Source organism: Camponotus vicinus, unplaced genomic scaffold (genome assembly GCF_025532165.1).
Source record: "Camponotus vicinus isolate PSW18456_S1 unplaced genomic scaffold, iyCamVici1.0 SCAF_10, whole genome shotgun sequence".
Taxonomy (NCBI): domain Eukaryota; kingdom Metazoa; phylum Arthropoda; class Insecta; order Hymenoptera; family Formicidae; genus Camponotus; species Camponotus vicinus.
Genome location: NW_028141946.1, coordinates 2,647,127 through 2,666,997, shown reverse-complemented (window position 1 = coordinate 2,666,997; position 19,871 = coordinate 2,647,127). Strand labels below are relative to the sequence as shown.

Genomic DNA, 19,871 nt, shown 5'->3' with positions numbered 1-19,871 from the left:
CCGGCATATGTAGTTCACATTTTCCCGTCTTGTGATTTCGCGCATGAAAATTTGGCAAGGATTGCACCGGACCTACTTCATCGTGTCGCAAAAATTGCTCATTTACTAATCGTCATTGCTACGGTTTGAGACCGATTATTGATCTACCGGATTACGATTTATCCGTATGTCTCGTCTTCACGCACCGCAGGACGCTTCATACCTGGCATGAAGCCTGGAGTGTCCGCTCGACACGCGCGTAGTTATGCGACAAAAAGCAGGATGCGCATTCAAAATGAAGAGCTCCTTATCCGGAGTTGTATCAGTGACAATCAAATGGAACCCGGCGGGGTAAACTGATCTTTAGATCGTAGGCCTAAAAACGGGGCACGAGGTTGTGCGGTGAAGTGAGGTTAGCACCTTTAAATGCGCTGGTCATCATCGTGCGTACCTCCCTTCGATGAAATTCGCGCAGGCAAGCTCGGTTCTTTCTTGTTTTTCTTCTTCTTTTTCTTTGAACGGCTTGTAACTCGCGTCAATTATAATACTGACAATGTTTGTCGGATCGACCGACATCACTCTTGGTCTTTCTGACAAGCGGGTCAGGCACAACCCCAGCCTTTAAACAAGACCTTCGATTCGTCATGCGATACTCATTACTTACGTTCGTCCCTCCCATAGAGAAAGCAGTAAGAATTCATTTCTCTTAATGGACAAGTCAAACGCGAAGTAAAGATATAGAAGCAGCTAACATACCCTATCACTATCATGAGTTATTACGAGCTATTTCAAATAAGGTTTAGGCGTTAATAATAATAAAATAAATTGTGTAAAAAAATTATAAGCGAGCCACCGAGGGCATAACTACTGTGATTTTAAGTATTTAATAATAATGGTAACTGCGTAAAGAGGAAGAAGACAAAAGATAAAAACATATAAGAGGGTGCCCAACTAATGGTCCGTGCGGTATGTGATGTGTTTTTGTATAAATACTGCTCTAAATATATATATATATATAAAATGACTATGTATTATACTATACTATAACGAAACTATAACGATAATTTGCTGCTGCCCGTTGCTGCTGCCGCCGCCGGTCGTGTCGAGTTTAGAGTGTAAATTATAAATTTAGTCCTCTAGCACAGAGAATGAGAAAAGTTGGGTCACCCGCGTAGAATTTGCGCGATCTATTCTATAGATCTATCCTAGTGTATCATGATTTCCCATAGCAAGATGCGAATTTGTGAATTATTATTACTATTATTTTATTATTATTATTAATCTCTCGTGAATTACTAAAATTCCTCTCATACATATAGCATACTCTCTTAGCATTATATGTATCTTATAAAAGAATTTTTAACGTTACTACTTATATTCTTTATTATGATTATTATGATTACTATTAATGTTAATGACCAGTGTTGCCAGTGTCAAAATTATAACTGTACAAGATTTTTCAACACATTGAGGAATTAAATAAATTAGACGGTTCCCTCCTTCATTGTAAGAATTTTATTATAATTCGTCTAATTTATTTTTTTAATAAATGACCTTGGTAACACTGATAATCGCCCATTCTTATTACAATTATTATTAATATCAATTATTATTATTATAATTATGATTATATATTATTACGATTACTATTACCACTGCTATTGCTATTATTACTACTATACTATTACCACTACTACTACTTACTATTACTATTACTACTCTACCACTACTCTATTATCGCTGCTATTAATTATTATTAACGTTATTACAAAAGGCTAGCTAGGGCATACCAATCCGCACACATTTAAGGATAAAATGGGGCTTATTTGTCATACTGGGAAAATGTATGACCGATCTCATTGACCATTGACGACGCCCCATTCTACGCACTTCCATCCTATAAAGCTGGATATATCTGAATGAATGAACGCTGAACAACGAATGCGAATAATTAATGTTTATTAATATTCGATTCGCGTTCATTTGCTGCTCATTCAATTGCAGCAAATATATCTATCTTTATATCCCATCCCTATCGATTCCGTCGCGCGACGACTCATAGACTTTTTAGCATTCGTGTCCGAATAAATGCGCTTACGTGTATAGACCAGAGGTTACACTATATCACACACCAAGCCGTCAAAAACATTTTAAATAAATTAAGAAACTTATATCTATTTACGATATTATGCCGCTGCACGTAGAACGCATGCCTCTAGAGAGTAATTTTCATGCAAGAATCAGGGATGGACAAAACGTATGCAATTATTTGTTCAAGTTATTTGTTGCTGAATGTAGCAAGAATAATTTAAACTTTAAACGATACGCTCTTTTACGAAGATCCGTATTTCTTTTCCCTAAACGAAAAATTTAATTTTCTTTCGATATTCGTAGAATATCAAGATATGCAAAAGAGAATATACCGAGTATATATTGTTTACTTTATATTCATACTTTTAATTTTAACCGAATAGGACGCATCGTTCAAGTGGTTCAGGGACACTCGATTCGATAAATTTGTTACTTTTATTTTTAACCGAATAGAACGCATCGTTTATGTTTTAAATGCCCATTCTATTGTTTTGTCCATCCCTGCGACAATGCAATTACCTTAAGGCAGCGCGGATACTCGCGGAGCGTGTGCATGTACAGTGTAAAAGATGCGTTGTGGATATGTACAGTGTAGAAGTATAACTAAGCAAGAGAGAGAGAGAGAGAGAGAGAGAAAGAGAAAAGTGATAAAAAAAGGAGCGTTATATATATATAAATATTATAGCTATGAATATAAGTATATAAGGCGCGAAACGTGCGCACGTGTCGTTCATTTCACGCAACTCATTTATTTTTATGGAAATGTTGCGTTTTCCCTCCTCTTTCCGCTGCAGCCAGTCATATAGCGTAGGTGCAGGATCGTGTACTTTCTGTACCGTTGTTAACGCGACATGTGCGCCCGTCGGCGGGCCTCACCTATCTTGTAAAATATCTGTGAATATTATGATTTAGTTTCTTCCTAATTGTAGGCTAACAGAGAGGAATACAAAAGAATGTTTACGTTAATCATTTAAGGAAGAAAAAAATGTACAGATATCACTATATTCTTTTTTTTTTCTTTTTTTTGTTTTGTGTTTTACTGTAGTTATTGATAATTATATGGATATTAACGATAATAATAACTATGATTAAAAGAAAAAAAAACTTAAGCTCGGCTCGATTGCGTCATTCTTGAAAAACCCGCTAATGCGCAATATATTTATTCTGTGTAAGAGAAACTCTCGGTGATAATGTATCATTTGTATATTAGTAATTACGTGATCTCCTAATAATCGAAAAAAAAGAAAAGAAACTTGAATAGAATTGGATATACGTTACGATGTCATATACCGTTCCATCTCCTAAATTCATCACAATTTATCCACGATTTATTTCTATATGCGTTCATCTACATGCGTTCTTCTGAAATGTCAATGCGTTAAAAAACATATGTTAAGAACTTTCTTTTTATATTAGATCAGGAGCTGGACTTCTCGCTAGAAAGGTAATATAATAAAACACAAACTATTACCTCGAATATTGACGTATATTTCTCTTTTTTTTTACGGTCTTACATTAGTTTTATTTTTTAAATCTTATTGCGAACGAATTGCGAAAGTATATCGCAAGGCAATGATGTTATTTGAGGAACGGCTTTGTGTGTAGCCTGTTCTATATAATCTTATCGAACGAAGCACGGATTAAGAGATGCGGATTAAAATAAACAGCAATAAGCATTGTGATATAAAAAAGCTTTTTCCACAAACCTTATTAAGAAAAAATATTTAAGATTTCTTCTATGTATAGAAGAAAAAAATATTCTTTTTTACGTTTACATTTATGTTAATTTAAAAATCATGAGAGCAAATATCTTCTCTCTAATATAATTATTTAAATTGAGTCAAAAGCGATAATCTTTAGCATCGCACTTGTAAAAATCGCTCATCTGACTACATTGCTAGCCCATTCAGGCCAGTCTTGAAGTTGCAAGTAGAGTTGATATCCTGGACTCGCTGTTTGCTGTACTTGTCGCGCACCAAACACATGTACGTCGTTTCGAAGGATACCCTGGGATTTGCCACATTCAATTAATTGATGCGCAACGTTCAACATTTTCTGGCTGGCCTGTTTGTCTGAGAATAAAAAGAAATGATAATTATCTTGCCGAAATAAAGTATAAATATATTAAATATGTGGTATGAAAGATATAAATATTTTCCCGCGATACTTACTTTCAAAATTTCCAATGAAACCTATACCGACAGATTTCTTATTATATCCGTATGTATGCGCCCCTTCACGCGTCCACCCACATCCCTCGTATACATTTCCATCGCCACCAATTAAGAATCTTTAAAAAAAAGATCATTCATTGATCATAATATTTTTCTATACATCTTAATATTATTAGATATTTATATGTTACAAAAATGTTTGTAATGTGTGTTTCATAAGTGTTTTGTGCTCAATAACAGGAGCTGAGATAATAATTATTAAAACTTACGAATAACCGATATCATCCCAGCCAAGTTCGTCCATATGAAAACTGCGGATGCCATCGACACGGGCTGTACACGCTTCCCGCGAATTACATTCGGGGGTGACTGTGTGTTGTATTATTACGTAAGCTATCGGTACTATTAAATAGTTCACATCTCCAGCGGGAACGGAGGTCCATTGATTTCTGCCGATAATATTGGGACATTTGACCTCTGTGAAAATTATTCAATTAAAGATTTTATATATTAATTGATCTCGAGAATATAAATTAATCTTCGTACTAGATAAAAGATATTTAAATCGAAAAACTTAATTTTTCAGAGGACTTCATTTTTCACCATTCTCTATTTGATTATTTAAAAATAAAATATATTCAATTACGTATGTCTCCACGAAACTACATCGATTGATTTCATGAAAAAATGAAAATTTTTGTAAAATGGCAAGGATCAATTTAACGAGAATTTAAATGTCAGAATATTTACTGGCAAAACTAGCAGGAAGTACCAGCAAAAGTACGAAGCAGATCCTCGACAGCATGCTTGCAGCATGAAATGCAGACGTACAACTGTAAGACAAATATGAAAAGATCAAGATATAATGTCAGTATTGCCCCGGGGGCAACTCACAAGAGGATGACGAAAGAGATTCGCGGAATACATTTTTTTTTGCTTTTTTATGTATAATTTTTAATGATAGCAGAGAGAAAGAGAGAGCGGGAAAGAAAAAGAGAGAGAGAGAGAGAGAAACAGCTGACAAATGTCAATTAATTATTTTTACTTTTTCTGTGAATTAAATCATCATGTTTATTAATCGCATTACCCATCTTTATTATGAATATTTCATCGAAATATAAAGAATATGATTTCTTAAATTCACATCTAATGAGAGAAAAATAAAATTTTTTTTTAATCAATACGAATCAAAACATAATGCGAAAGCGATATCTCGCTGTATATATTCTCAACACAATCGATTTTAGATTTGCCGACTCAGCCGTCTGTTTAATTTGTGGTTTGCCGACATCGCGAGCCGTAGTATCTTTGTTCACATTGAAAAAAGAGATTATTATGGAAACCGTTCGACCGTGTGGCTGCAAAGGAATACGCTCTTGCTTAATTTGCGAGGCTAAATATCAAATATTGAAGCTGGATCTGAAGGAAGTATTACAGGTATCTCGGAAATTCCCTTAACCTCTAAATCAAGATATGCGTGATGCGTTGAAATTTCTCAGAATTGGGGGGATTCTTTCTTGTAATTGAGGCTAATAAGATTTACATCAGGGACTTCCCACACGTTTTATGAATAAATATGTTCTCTAATTGAATTTTTATTACTCACAATCCATAATAAATCCAACTTTCAGTGCAATTTTCCTCACCTTAAACTTTAAACCATCTTTCAATCTGTTAATATTTTATATTTTATAAGAGATTATTATATTGTAATATATACTCACAAGTAGTCCTCCTTGAAAAGTCAATATTTAGAGATTTATATCTGAATATTTTATCTGAAGTTTCTGTCTTTTCTATCTGTTGTCTGCTATACACTGGTTTGTTGAATCTAAGTAGTTGGATAGAGTACTAGAATAACCAGTTTGCAGTTTTTTGTGCTAAAAGATGAGGCATTTATTTTGTGTCTTCCTTATTTTACCTCAATACTATCTTCCTATATATTTGATGTAACATTACAGTGTGTTCTATTTGTTGAATCTGCTTCTAGCTGGATAAAATACTAGAATAACCAGTTTGCAGTTTTTTGTGCAAAAAGACGTACTTACTTTATCTTTCTTATTTTGCCTAATATTATTCTTTTACATATTCTTTCACATATTTGATATGTGACATGAACTATTATAAAATAAAATAATTAAAAATACAATATATATATATTTTTTTAAATATAAATCTTTTTATATAAACTCATTTACAACTTTAATTATTTTTTATACAAATTTGCATTGATGTATATTTTTAATTATTGTTTAATTTTTCAACTAGTTTAAAATATATTCTTAATTTTACAGAAAAGCAAATCTTATGTTTATTGCCCATATTGTGATAAATCATCACCTGGATGGGATATAGACGAGTATAAGAAGCATCCTTATCATGATGGAAATTTAATTGACTATCCTGGTGTTTACATCAAAGTACTGATTCCAATAGACTATTGTGTATCTTATAACATACTTTTTAATATATAATTTACAATATATATGTGTTTCAGTTAAATTTCTTAAACGAAGATGAGGCTAAGAAACTGATGGAAGCACTTGATTATCTCCCTTGGCAAGCTTCGCAAAGTGGTAGAAGAAAACAGGTACATTTATAAATATTACTATTATAAATTACTATTATAAATATTACTATTATAAAAATTAATACACTTCTATGTGTTTATATATTTTAAGTTAAAATGTCAAATTTTAATTTATAGAATTTTGGGCCAAAATGTAACTTTAAAAAACGAAAATTACAATTAGGAACATTTAATGGTTTTCCTAAAACAACACAGTTTGTACAAAATAAATTTGCGGAAATACCACTGCTACATGGTTTTCGAACTGTCGAACAATGTTCGCTTGAATATGATCCCAAACGAGGTGCCTCTATTGATCCTCACATTGACGATTGCTGGATTTGGGGAGAACGTATAGTAACTGTTAATATTTTTGGTGATTCTGTTTTGACTATGACACCTTATCGTGGTCCAATAATGCGATACAACTTAGACTGTGTTTCGAGTTATAATTCCATCTTAGAGAAAGATTTTTGTAATAACACACAGATTAATATTGATGATAACATAGTACGATTACCGATGCCTGCCAGGTCACTCATGATTTTACATGGTCCAGCAAGGTACATTTTTCTTGTAGAGACGAAAATATACTATATCACAAAGAATTGATATATTATTTTTGTTTCACAGATATCAATGGGAACATTCCATTCTTCGACAAGACATCACATCGAGGCGCGTTTGCCTCGCGTATCGGGAATTAACGCCACCCTATCTTGAGAATGGAGAATATCATAAAGAAGCTTCTGAGATTTTGAGGCAAGCTTTATCATTCTGGTGATATTATTATGAAATAGATCTAAATGATAAATTTATTAAATTTATTTAATATATTTTTTATTTAATGAGATGAATATATATGTGTAAATATCATTTAAAAAGATACTTTATTCATAGCATAAAAGTACAATGCATACAATAAAATTCAATAAGTATTAACAGTCTGTGTTAATAATTTGAAAGTGTGCGTGTGTTAATAATAATTATTAATCGATAATAATTATCGATATTTAAATTAATATTTGAAAAAATATTCTTTTTCTCCTGTAATAAACATTTTTAGTTATCTATAGTATAAAATTTAAAATGAATTTAATGAATTCACTTGAAGTTTGAATTCCAATTAAAATTTCTTATTATTGTACAAATTATTTAAAACTGATAAACTATTTATATCTAGTTAGGAAAATATATTAATCTTTAAATTATGTAAATCACAATTATTTGGTATTAAGTACTGTTTTCTTCTTATGTTATATATGGTAATAACCTATTGAATTCTATGACAAATGTAAAAGCATAAAAAATAAATATTGGTTTCCGTATAAATGCTCTTACATATTTATGTTATGGAAAATAGAATCTTTGTATGGATTAGTTTTTTAGTTTGTAAATTTCTCTTTGTGAGAACAATAGGAATAAAAATATATCTGATCTTATTAAATTTTGTACTAAAATATTAACATTTTTTTTCGCCTTTCAATGGGTAATCCGATGACATATATATTACGGGGAACGTAGTCAAAGGATCCGATTTTCCCAACGGTTCGTAACCGTTTACGAGATTTTCTCGTAATTCCCAGCGACGTCTTTCCCTTTCTGTCTTTTGACGTCTGATAGCTCGGCCAAGCATACACGCGAACATAATTCCCGTTAACTAGAAAGAAATAATAGATACAAATTATTATTTAACTTATTTATTTTTATAAGTTATATTCTCGAGATTACGTTTTTAATCGTAAAATAGACAAATTGGAGCATGTAATAATTTCGAAGTTAAAATATTAATGATATGTATATAATTTGTAAGAATTTATGGAAGATTTATTGAAGATTTTAGATATATATATTATTACAATTTATTATTCCAGAATATTCTACTTCAATATGTATGTCACTTAATGTTGGCACATGTTTTATCTCCAGCAATGTTACATAATAAACGATGGTTTCATAGTTTAGCATGCAGGAGAATGATTAAAATTAAATAGAAAAAATTGAATCTTACTAACCTGAATAAGAGCGATCGCTACAGCTCCTGTGCCAATATAAAGTGCACTGCGGTAAACAATAATAGAAAGGCGACTGATACAGCCATCCTGATATCTTCCCTGGCAACGACCCGAAAATTCAGCTATCTCGTCTATTATATATGCACAGCAAGAATCAGGTACATCCATATTCGTTTCGTTGAACGATACGTTTACCCAATCCATAGAATTATTATATCCACAGCAACGTAACTATAATGAAAAATTTATTATATAAGATCGATTATTTCTCAAAATGTTTTTATGTAGATAATATGTCGTAACATCTTTAATAATTTTTGTAACACATATGCAACATGTACCTCTTTTTTATCTACAAATTTTTTTATCAATTTGTAAAATTGTCTTTTTTTTATAAAAAAGATTAATAATTCTAAAGCTAAAGTTGGAAATTTGCAAAAATAAAAATAATTGCCCTTAATATTTTTGTTAAAAGAAAACTAATTCTAAATCAAAGAAATATTTGTAGCTGGCAAATAGTTCTACCAGAATATTTTATATACTTGCTATATCCCCGACACACAATATGTATTTTAGTTTTTATATAACTTTCTATAATTTTACTTTTGTGTTTTTTAGAGAAAAATAATATATCATTTTATACACATAAGTTCACATAAGTTACAACTAATATGAGAATCGTTAATCCTCTTACCCTAGATTGCATAAAATCGATTGCAATCGTGGCTTCCTGGTTTTTTCCATATTGATGCATTGTTACATTGATCTTTTCAGCTAGAAGATCTTTAATGCCATCTTGTAGGCTATATGCAGCAATAGCTGCTGCAAGTTCCAAGAGCAAAACAAATGACAGTAAGATTGCAAACTACAAACACATAAATAAATATAGTATACATATCAGAAAATGATATTTAAAGCAAATAGAAGGACTCTGATGTCTCATTTACCACAAGAACCATGCAGGTACTTTCCCTAATCGCGCCACAGCATCCCATGAAAGCGATTATGAAGATAAGTATTCCGACAACGATTAAAAGCGTGGCTGGCGAAAAGTAGCTTGGATCCAGGAAATGTGAAAAATTCTCGTAAACGGCATAAATTGTCGTGCCGACCGATATTATCATCACCCCCGTCAGCTATAATAAAATATAACGACAAAGATAATCAATGTTCTGCAATTGAAGCTACATTAAATTACGATGTTTAGATTTTTTAAATTGCTGCCTATTTTCAATTATTTGAGAGATAAAAAGAGAGAAGAATTTTTATATGTTTTTATAAAAACTGTCATATTTTTTCATATACAACTCAAAGGTTTATGCATGTAATTTCTAATCCTGCATTCCTAAATTCTATTTCTGTTTGTAAGAATAATTTTCAAATGTACAGCAAATCAAACATAACATGTTTATTTTGCTTTATAGTATGAGATTTTTTTATTATCTTTACAATACGTAGTTGGCATCAGTTGTATAAGAATATTATATGCAATATGCGTGCTCGGTTAACTTTTTAGATTAGAAAAAGAATATGACGCTTTTTTATTACTGTTATGTGAAATATATTGCTATGTACATACCAGTTTCTACTTATCCTACAAAGTGAGCTACTTATTTCTACGCGATAAACTGTATCTTTTATAGTTGATACAAGTTTATGTGTTCTCATTGAAACTAAATTTAAACTATTTCAAACAACAAGTTATCGAAAACTAGATGTCATACTAAGATAGGAAGTTATTAAATTTTTAATTCCATTTAAATAAACAAGCGCGATTGGACAAGAAACGATATTATAGTTAAGAAGCATATTTTTCCTCTTATCGATAACGATACAATCGAAAGGCAATCAATCGTTGCATCAATTTACACAAACTTTTATAATTTTTCATTCTACTCGTATTCTACTGAACTTTCTACCTTGCTAAAGTCGATGATACCGCGCGAATCATCATGTGATTTATCTTTACTGATAAGCGGCCAAGTCACTAAATAGATATAACAGCGAATAAATTCAAAGGTGTGTAAGATATTTTTCGAAATATTACTGTATCCTGGATGTGTAAAACTACAAGCCTACGAAAAAGTTGACAAATAATTTTTTTTAAATTAATTTTTTATAAAAAAATTTTTATACTTGTTTTCGTCAAGTCTCGAATGTCAATATTGTCGTTTAAGAAAAATAAAAGAAAATTTCTGTCCTTTTCAAAACATACATATGTAAACATAGAATATCTCTCTATATATAATAATAATAAATTGCAAATTTACATAAATTCACAAGTATAATTTATTAGTGTCATAATACAAGATAGCTAGCACAAATTTTGCTAGATATGCTTATTGTTAATATTCTATCATTCATCGTTCATTAATCATATATTATGTTTAGGTTCCTGTATACGAGAATTTTAAGATGCGATAAACAAAATACAGAAGAAAACAAGGTACGAAAGAAAGCACGTGGTTATCGCTTTTTTATTTAATTGAAAAGTATATAATCAGGTTGAGCCGACCTGTACGCCCATCCCTAATAATTCAGCAGTGCATAGCCTTGTCTATATAATATCGACCACAGTTGCAAAAGTGTATTCTCTCTAATAACGAAACTCAAACTTCGTGGCCCATATCGCTCTCTTCGTATGACGGAGAGAACAAAGGATAGGCAATAAAAAATATTAATATCGCAAGAGAAACACTTGCTTTTGTCTTTGTGCCATTCGAGTACTCTTTATACTCGAAAGACGTTAATATCCTGTCTCCTTTATCGTGCTTTCTATTTCTTTCTCTCTCTCTCTCTCTCTCTCTCTCTCTCTCTCTCTCTCTCTCTTCGTCATTCTACAGATGTCAATAATCAGATACGTATTATCTCGAATTTTTTAACACCGAAATGGCAAATTGATTTAATCGATACTGCTGGTGCTTGATGTTATCACGCTTCAAAGAACTGTATTATTAAAGTGTAATTTTTTTTTAAACACGTAATTTCAAGACCTATGAAAAATTATGAAACTGTATACGCAAAAGAATACATGCGGAAAATGAGTCACTTTTATAATTAATTGCCGCTTATGTCATCGGAAGATATTCTAACAGCTGCAGCGATGATAAATAAAATTGATAAAACTACATTTATAAGGTAATTTAAAATCCGAAAAAAAAACGGAAAAAATTCTTTCTATATATATAAAATATTTTATTTTGCATAAACTATATATGTATGCACGGTACAAAAAATGAAAATTTTTCTTTACAGAGAAATTTCATCTTATTTTGGCACTCGATATCGTTTGTCTCTTCTCCTATCAAAAATAAGTTAACGATTACAAGTGTTTTCATAATAAATTGAAGTCTTGTTTTTAGAATCCAGTTATTATCCATATCTATAATAAATATTATTGCTGTAACAGCAATCGATAATTATAACGTGTGGTATAGTCCACATGATAGAACTCTAGTATAATGCGCAATTGCACCTTCTTGAAATTGCGTCGCAATGGCATTTTCCAAGGATCTTCACGATAATAATGTATATGTTGACTCGCGAAGTTGGAAGACTTTTCACGCATATCAGGAGGGGCTTAATACACGTATATTGCCTCAGTTTCCAAGAATACCCATCCCGATAAGCTTACTACGACTCGATAAAAAAATGCAATTTATTTCCAAGTCCAAAAAAAGTACCGCGATGTACGAACATGTATATATAATTACAAGTTAACATGTCTCGAATCAATATATAGAGTATTGTCAAACTGAGAAATTACATTGTCGAAGTACATATCAACAATTTTCATATAGAATCGCAAGGTCCTCTAAAAGAATTGACTCTGCGATTGCGAGAAAAATTTCAAATCGTACGCGAAGTAAGGGAAGAGGGAGATACATTAAAAAAAATACGATGATGTCGCATACGATACAGACCACGAAGAGGGAGTTGACTGCGAACAGCAAATACTTGATACAGCGAAGGCCGACGTCGAGGTGCGTGGCCGCCATTTTGGTGCTCGTGTAAGCTCGTCCCGGACGCAGGTACATGCACAGCAACACGGATCCGCGCACTCCCAACGCACTTGACGCACCGACTGTTGATGACGGTCCCGGATATCGGCCGATCAGTCAGCCCGGCCGTTATCAGCTCGCCGATAACGAGTCGCGAAAACGTACGAATGCGAACGGACGACGACGGGCGACTGTTCGTGCGTCACGCGATCTCGCACGATCGCGCACGCCGACGTCTTTGCGCGATGTATGATGTACCGACGCGGGCGATTTCCTTGAGAACGTCGGTCCAAGAGTGAGAGAGAAAGAGAGAGAGAGAAAAAGTTGGGATAATATAAAAAGATACGACGAAGCACGCGTGCGAATTTGATAGAGCGTATCAATGTGCATATATTGACGATAGTCGCATGTAAATTCACGCGCAAGCAGCATCCACGTGGCACATACGCTTGTCAATGAAAGAGTTGGATATTTAAAAATTATGTTCCTCTCTCTCTTTTATATCGATATATAATTTTATTATACTTTTTTATAGCATAGACTACGTGTGCAGGGTATCTCAATCAGCTGAGACATATTTATGCTATCTTTAACTTTGTGTACAATGTTATTTATATACGCACGATATTTAAATGCGTTCGTTGTCTATTTAATTTAAAAGAACAAATTTTAATTCATTAAATTGTAATAGGACATTAAATTCAATTTTATTGCAATTTATTTCTTATTATATTTTATTGCTCAATATTTAAACGGAAAAACTCCAAATTAATCAAATATTCTATGGTTTAAAAAATTATATATATATTATTTATTTATTTATATGAGCGTTATTTAATATGTAACAAAGTAAACAATAAGATAATAAATTGAAATCGGATACAAAAGGAGATTGAAGTTCTCGTGTTGATGGACATAAGAGACGTCTACTTGTGCTCGTTGCTATGTTTATACACGAACAAAACAACACGAGTATGATTCATATGAACGATTAAGTTAATATTGTGTGTGTACATATATGATTCGCACAGGGATACAAACATATGCACTTCAACTCTCTTTTATTTCTGTAACTTGCAAATTCTGCAAGTCTTGCAAAAACTTTTTGCGAGAAAACTTTTCGAAAGAATTACCGCAGAAAAAGCTTTTTTATAAAATAAATGATTATATGTTTCATGTTTATAAAAATATAAGAATAGCGATAAATCAGGAACTAACCGTATATTTCAAATATACAAGAACTATAATAAATGCAATGTCATAAAAATACTTTTGACGATGTAAAATATTTTATTAAAAATATTCGAAACATCACGAAGTAAAACACGCGTAGTAAAAATGGTTTATTACCCTTACAATGATAAACGATATATTCAATGTAGTCATAGCAGATCAATAATTCAAATAATTCAGCTCGAAAATCAGATCAATAATTCCATCAGGACATGTTAGAGTCCTACAAGGAAATTCTTGAAAAGCTTAATTGTAATCTATTTCTCTAAAAAGATATATAACATAACACACTAAATTTGGTGTGCTCAGCATTCCCATGGCATTCTACATGGTCTCGTAACTATTCCTTATTGATTTGGCTAGATAGGATGACAGGAAGATACCTATCAGCTGTAACATAAAACACCACGCACAATTATTCCTTTTTTTTATATAAATAAAATACGCAGGAGTTTCAAAGAGTATTTGTTTTAAATGATGTATGAAACGTTTAGAATATCTGTATTGATATTATACTTGATGAAGAATACCTGAATTACACCGAGACTCAGTCCGACACCCACTATTTTGGCCGCGTGTTTCTTCGCAAAATTCGCAAACTCCTTCATGCAACCTTTGTGATGTAACCTTGTTGATTCTATAGTGCAATTCGACGTGCCGACAGCTCCTACCGTTTCATCGCAGCACGATATCGGGATACCCGGCAAGGGTTTCTCCAGGTTCAACCAGTCGGAGGCGTTGATCGTACCGCAACAATCGAACTGCGATTGAAATTCATGCATTACGTCACGCGAAAAGCAAGTAGATGTTTAAAGTCAATCGCGGAGGAGATATTTTTGAAAGCGCAAGTCCGTGATATTTCCCGTTATCACGTACGACATCTCGTACGAGATGGTTGAGCGTGGTCAAGGAAGCCGGCGACATAAAAATCGATTCACACTATCCCCTCGTGGCGCACGAGGAGGGTTCTACCACACACACATGTATTATACACACGACGAATTAGAGCCGTGCACTGAAATTATCCCTTGTAATCGCTTGTCGTTCACGATATCCTCGCGACGGTCGCTCCCACGATAGGGAAGGCATAGAGCGAAGCGCGAAAAACTTGTAACAAAGGTTGCCGTCGAAAAAAAAAGAAGAAAAACAGATATATAGTCCATTATTTTGAAGATATTTCTTCGACCGCGTATAATAAATTAAACGTAACCGATAATCGTATATAATTGTGCATTACGTCTTGTTGCAGATTGTCCCAGACAAATGCAATCTCCTTGCTGTCATTGTATTTGGACATCGTTTCGATCATCTTGTCCTGGGCAACTTTTGCAACCCGCGATCTCATCACGTATCCCATCGTACCTCCTGTGATCTCCAGGATGAAGATCGCGACTAGAAGCGTGCAGAACTATAACAGAGGATTGTAAATGATAAGATGAGAATTATTAAGGTATTGGAAACATTTTGGAGTATCTCGAAATATTTTTTATTTTTTTTAATAAATTTTTTTTAAATTGATAAATATTGACAGACAAAATTCAATCTCGAGGAACTCATAAAATATTTAGTTAGTCTCCTGCAATATACGTTTGCGTCAATTTTTTAAAGTAACACCGGAAACGCACCCGCCCTTGTCTGCGTGCGAGGGAGAACTTTCCCGGAATAACAGTCGGGTTGATAAAATGGGCAGGACACACACATGTCGATTACACACTTTGTACGTAAAACATATGATCTATTACATTATGGAAATGAAGGGGAAACGATAATACTATCGTACGCAGATAGTCGAGCTTTTTTGCTTACACGCGTTTTCTTAGGTAAAAAATAACTTATTTAATAAATATATAATAGACACACATAAATTTACTTATTTAAAAAGTGTTTCATGGATATGTATAAATTTATTTATTTATTTAAACAATATATTAGAGTATATATTTATATATTTAATAGAAGAAAGAATCCTCAAAGTATATTTATAAATGTTTGCCTTACCGTTAGGATCATGCAGCGGCTTTCGCGAATGGCTCCGCAGCATCCGAAGAAGGCGATGATGAAAATAATAGAGCCTATGGCTATAAGAAGAGAAGGTACGGAGAAGAAACTATTGTCAAGGAAATGTTGATATCGATAATACACTCCATGGATGATCAAGCCAATTGATAACAGTACTATTCCTGTAATCTGTTAAACAATAAGCATATAATTAATCAATATGTGTTGCATATTGTCATAGGAAAAAGAAGCTATTAAAATTATATACAATTCATAATTAAATTGATTAATTTAATTATATAATAATTCTCTAATAATTCCAATTGCGTAATCAAACAACTAAGTAAGTAAACAATATAATATAATTATATAATATTATATATAATTATATAACAATATAATATAATTGCATAATTAATAAAATAAATAATTAATATTTCGATCAAAGAATTGAAAGAATCATCGATTTTTTCTTTAATCGTGTCAACTTTTTAACGAAGAAACCTCTCGATATATATCCATGGGATAGCTCGAACTTGAAATTCGTGTGCCTTAACTCAACATCGTACAAATTGAACGCATTCTCCAACAGCTGCGGTGTCCGAGCGGTTAAGGAGATGGACTTGAAATCCATTGGGTTCTACCCGCACAGGTTCGAATCCTGTCCGCAGCGAATTTTTTTTTTCCTTCTCAAATAATTATTTATATAATAAGAATGTACACGTTCATAAACAGATATATAAATATTTTCAAATTAAAAATATAGGTATAAAAATATTTTCAATTTTTATTATGTCTCTCTTATATACGATAAATTTATTGTAAGATATTTTTGTCGGACAATTAATGGTTTATTATTTTCGCAGTTTTCTTCGATGAGTGAGCTAACTCAAAGTCGTAACCGATAAACATTTAATTTAATTTTAAATTAGATTTATAATTATTTATATAATAAGAATGTACACGTTCATAAACAGATATATAAATATTTTCAATTTTTATTATGTCTCTTATATACGATAAATTTATTGTAAGATATTTCTATCGAATAATTAGTGGTTTATTATTTTCGCAGTTTTCTTCGATGAGTGAGCTAACTCAAAGTCGTAACTGATAAACATATAATTTAATTTTAAATTAGATTTATATGTACACAAATGTTCAAATGGAATTTATATTGCTGCAGAGACGTAAACAACATATACGGAGTACACCATTTTCATTTAGAATTTGTAATTAAGCGTTGTGATGGCTCATAATTCAAGAATTTTATATAAATTAAGGAAAAGAAATATTATTATAATATAATATTAATGAAATAAATATTAATGAAAAAACATAATTTTTAAAAAACAACAATTCGTGATATTACATGTGATAGTATAGACTGTATATGATTGCTGTAAACTTTTCGAGATTTCTCAATTGAATCTCATTTCTTAAAAGCCGATCTTAATTATTGTATTTCCTAAGTATAATCTGTGATTGTCATAGCAACATTAAAAAATAATTATATTGTAAATGTAGCATTCTTCTCTCAAATTTCAAAACAGATACACTGACTAATTTCAGTCTCGAATGCGGTAGATAAATAATATTTATCTACCCCACACTCGAGGCTGAAATATTTGTTTAAGATAATCTCGCTCACATGATTAAGAAAATGGTAAAGGTTAACATAATAAATTTATGTACTGTACTTGCTATATTTGCTAGTGATACATTCCCGATTTTAAATTTTATATTATCAATATTTTTATATAGGCTCATATGTATAATATAATCATCAGAATGGACTCTGCTAAATAAGATAATTCTATTCACACGATACTCATTTTAATATGATTGTTAAATATGCAAGATATACAATCTATAGAAGCCGCCTAAACATCAATTACAGAGATAATCAGTTTTAAACGCGCAAAGTTTGTGTAGACTGTTTACCTAGAATGTTTTGCCTGTTATTGAAAAAAAACCAGTAAAAAATGTCGATTAAAACCAACTAACAATAAGATTCACGATAAAATTTCAACTTCAATCAATATTCACGGCTCTACGAGCACCTTTTCGCAAGCTCACTTCAATTAAATTTTGATCAACACTCGCAGAGCCCGTAGATAGCAATCGTCAATTTTCAATGGTCGCACTAAATAGTGCGCACATTGACTTGGTCGATAGAATAGTTCGATAGCTCGCAGCGATCGAAGCGTGCCACCTCATCGGTCCGAGAGGAACGTGATCGTCCGGCCGTCCAGCTAATGCTTACCACGAAGAACAGGTTGAAAGCGAACATCAAGTACTTGATGGTCTTCGGTGCCAGACCCTGCATCGTTGCCGTCGTGCTTGGTGCCGTGGTCTCTGATTACGCGCACTTTGCGGGTCGCACTTTGCGGGTCGCACTTCGCACTCTTCTCGCGCGAGCGTGACAATCTGTCAAAGGCGAGTCGCGTATGATACTGCGTGACCGAGAACACGAAAAATGCGTTGAAAAAGACCTCTTGAGCAAGACGCGCGTTCCGACGGGTGGCGCCGATGTATATGTGCGTGCCAAGTATACATGCATGTGTACACGAGCTTGCGTGTATGTGTAAACGTCGTGCGCGGTGAAGAGAGAAAGACCGGTCGAAATCTCGCTTTATATTCGTTTTAAAATACATTAATCGCAGTTGCTAAGGTGTTGGTGCAGCTCACGTATGTACACCTGTCAACGATCCGCGGCTGTGTTTCAACAAGGTTACGAAACTTGAATGGCCGCTCCCGATGATTTTCCGATTTTACATTGTACAGCGTTGATAAATTTAGTTTATGCGCACGCGACAATATTTCTGGTTGGAAACCAAAACAATTTTTTTCTTAAGAAAAGATCGAAATTTCTCTGAATAATAAATTTATAAAAATTAATTTTTTAAAATATTCACCTTTTTTCTTTTGCAAACAATTTATGAAAAAAAAGTTTCGAGCCTTACGTCATGTGCAAAAGTAACAGCCAAGGGCGTCCGCAGGATTTTTTCCAGGAGGGGGCATAAAGTATCATTTATTGTTATCTGGCGACTCGTTGCTAATATGCAAGCAATGAGTTGGGGGCAATAAGCGTGAATCGGATCGAAATGTGATCGAGATGTAAATCCCAGCACGTTTATCAAAGAAAGAGTATGTAAATGCCAAATTTTTTGCTGATTCCAAATTCCAGGGGAGGGCAAATGCCCCATCTTGCCCCCCTCTCCGGACGCCCATGGTAACAGCCAATATTTGCGTATCTGTATTTGGTGCATGCACGTAATAAAAATCCGTGTCTCTCTCAGATTTCTCGTGGAAATCTACAGAAACTCGATAACGGATTACACAACAGACTTGCGGTCTTTGTTCGTCGGTTTGGTCACGTCATTAGTTATAAGTAATTGAGACTATTGAGGCATAGAATATAGAGCGCACAGAGATCCTAACATCGCTAATATAATATTCAATAACCGAGTGCTCAAGGGTAACACTTGACACATATCTTACCGCACCCGTACTCTGTAACGCAGTTGTTACCCTCGCATAATCGCTTAATGATGCCGCGATCAATCTGTGACATAAATATCCATTTATCGTCTGGCGGGTTGCCCTTCCACGATAAAACGGGATGAAATTGGCAAAATAGAACGTATTAACTGTATTTCGGCCTGCATTATTTTTATTTTAAAAGTTCAAATCAAAGTATAAAATACCCATTTATTCGAGCGAAACATGTCGTACGCTTAAATGAGCGATTTATTTCTACTTTTCCTTGTTGTTAATTGTAAAACGAGATATTTACATTTATAGCATA

At 32.9% G+C, this 19,871-nt stretch overlaps 5 protein-coding genes, 1 long non-coding RNA gene and 1 other non-coding gene across 12 annotated transcripts in view; 4 read left to right on the top strand and 3 right to left on the bottom strand.

The window, feature by feature from the left end:
- The window catches only part of LOC145960707 (uncharacterized), a 77,742-nt gene extending 73,543 nt beyond the window's left edge, over positions 1–4,199 (top strand). For all 6 annotated transcript variants that reach the window (XM_083080364.1, XM_083080359.1, XM_083080360.1 and 3 more), the window contains one exon: positions 1–4,199. In XM_083080364.1, the coding sequence (XP_082936490.1) occupies positions 1–129 (129 nt within the window). In that variant the 3' untranslated portion in view covers positions 130–4,199.
- Positions 3,538–6,092, bottom strand: Pgrp-s3 (peptidoglycan recognition protein S3). Its single transcript, XM_083080393.1, has 5 exons — positions 5,969–6,092; positions 4,995–5,077; positions 4,514–4,721; positions 4,242–4,360; positions 3,538–4,142 (listed from the first exon to the last, which is right to left on the bottom strand). The coding sequence occupies exons 2-5, from the start codon at positions 5,047–5,049 to the stop codon at positions 3,952–3,954; spliced, it is 573 nt and encodes a 190-aa protein (XP_082936519.1). The 5' UTR covers positions 5,050–5,077; positions 5,969–6,092; the 3' UTR covers positions 3,538–3,951.
- LOC145960717 (alpha-ketoglutarate-dependent dioxygenase alkB homolog 4) lies at positions 5,147–7,870 on the top strand. The gene is made up of 5 exons (XM_083080384.1): positions 5,147–5,681; positions 6,539–6,664; positions 6,742–6,834; positions 6,952–7,376; positions 7,447–7,870. Exons 1-5 carry the CDS (start codon positions 5,442–5,444, stop codon positions 7,595–7,597), a joined length of 1,035 nt encoding a protein of 344 aa, XP_082936510.1. The 5' UTR covers positions 5,147–5,441; the 3' UTR covers positions 7,598–7,870.
- Positions 7,685–13,061, bottom strand: LOC145960719 (CD63 antigen-like). The gene is made up of 5 exons (XM_083080389.1): positions 12,752–13,061; positions 9,776–9,964; positions 9,523–9,693; positions 8,829–9,059; positions 7,685–8,473 (listed from the first exon to the last, which is right to left on the bottom strand). The coding sequence occupies exons 1-5, from the start codon at positions 12,863–12,865 to the stop codon at positions 8,276–8,278; spliced, it is 903 nt and encodes a 300-aa protein (XP_082936515.1). The 5' UTR covers positions 12,866–13,061; the 3' UTR covers positions 7,685–8,275.
- Positions 13,062–14,031: 970 nt separating this feature from the next.
- LOC145960721 (CD63 antigen-like) lies at positions 14,032–18,692 on the bottom strand. The gene is made up of 5 exons (XM_083080391.1): positions 18,327–18,692; positions 16,061–16,249; positions 15,300–15,470; positions 14,593–14,823; positions 14,032–14,452 (listed from the first exon to the last, which is right to left on the bottom strand). Exons 1-5 carry the CDS (start codon positions 18,387–18,389, stop codon positions 14,387–14,389), a joined length of 720 nt encoding a protein of 239 aa, XP_082936517.1. The 5' UTR covers positions 18,390–18,692; the 3' UTR covers positions 14,032–14,386.
- Positions 14,162–16,342, top strand: LOC145960728 (uncharacterized). The gene is made up of 2 exons (XR_014435450.1): positions 14,162–15,512; positions 15,671–16,342. It is a non-coding gene; the product is annotated as an uncharacterized LOC145960728 (long non-coding RNA).
- Trnas-uga (transfer RNA serine (anticodon UGA)) lies at positions 16,652–16,733 on the top strand. The gene has a single exon. It is a non-coding gene; the product is annotated as a tRNA-Ser (tRNA).
- Positions 18,693–19,871: the final 1,179 nt, after the last annotated feature.

Coding starts and splice junctions, on each gene's coding strand:
- LOC145960719 (XM_083080389.1), bottom strand. CDS start 12,865: ATGTACCTGCGTCCGGGACGAGCTTACACGAGCACCAAAATGGCGGCC. Junction 9,694..9,775: donor GTACCTGCATGGTTCTTGTG/GTAAATGAGACA, acceptor ATGTGTTTGTAG/TTTGCAATCTTACTGTCATT. Junction 9,060..9,522: donor TCGATTTTATGCAATCTAGG/GTAAGAGGATTA, acceptor TTTTCATTATAG/TTACGTTGCTGTGGATATAA.
- Pgrp-s3 (XM_083080393.1), bottom strand. CDS start 5,049: ATGCTGTCGAGGATCTGCTTCGTACTTTTGCTGGTACTTCCTGCTAGT. Junction 4,722..4,994: donor ACTTCCTGCTAGTTTTGCCA/GTAAATATTCTG, acceptor TAATTTTCACAG/AGGTCAAATGTCCCAATATT. Junction 4,361..4,513: donor TGGGATGATATCGGTTATTC/GTAAGTTTTAAT, acceptor TTTTTTTTAAAG/ATTCTTAATTGGTGGCGATG.
- LOC145960717 (XM_083080384.1), top strand. CDS start 5,442: ATGCGAAAGCGATATCTCGCTGTATATATTCTCAACACAATCGATTTT. Junction 5,682..6,538: donor ATCTGAAGGAAGTATTACAG/GTATCTCGGAAA, acceptor TTAATTTTACAG/AAAAGCAAATCTTATGTTTA. Junction 7,377..7,446: donor ATTTTACATGGTCCAGCAAG/GTACATTTTTCT, acceptor TTTGTTTCACAG/ATATCAATGGGAACATTCCA.
- LOC145960721 (XM_083080391.1), bottom strand. CDS start 18,389: ATGCAGGGTCTGGCACCGAAGACCATCAAGTACTTGATGTTCGCTTTC. Junction 16,250..18,326: donor CTTTCAACCTGTTCTTCGTG/GTAAGCATTAGC, acceptor ATTGTTTAACAG/ATTACAGGAATAGTACTGTT. Junction 14,824..15,299: donor GGGACAATCTGCAACAAGAC/GTAATGCACAAT, acceptor TTTCAATCGCAG/TTCGATTGTTGCGGTACGAT.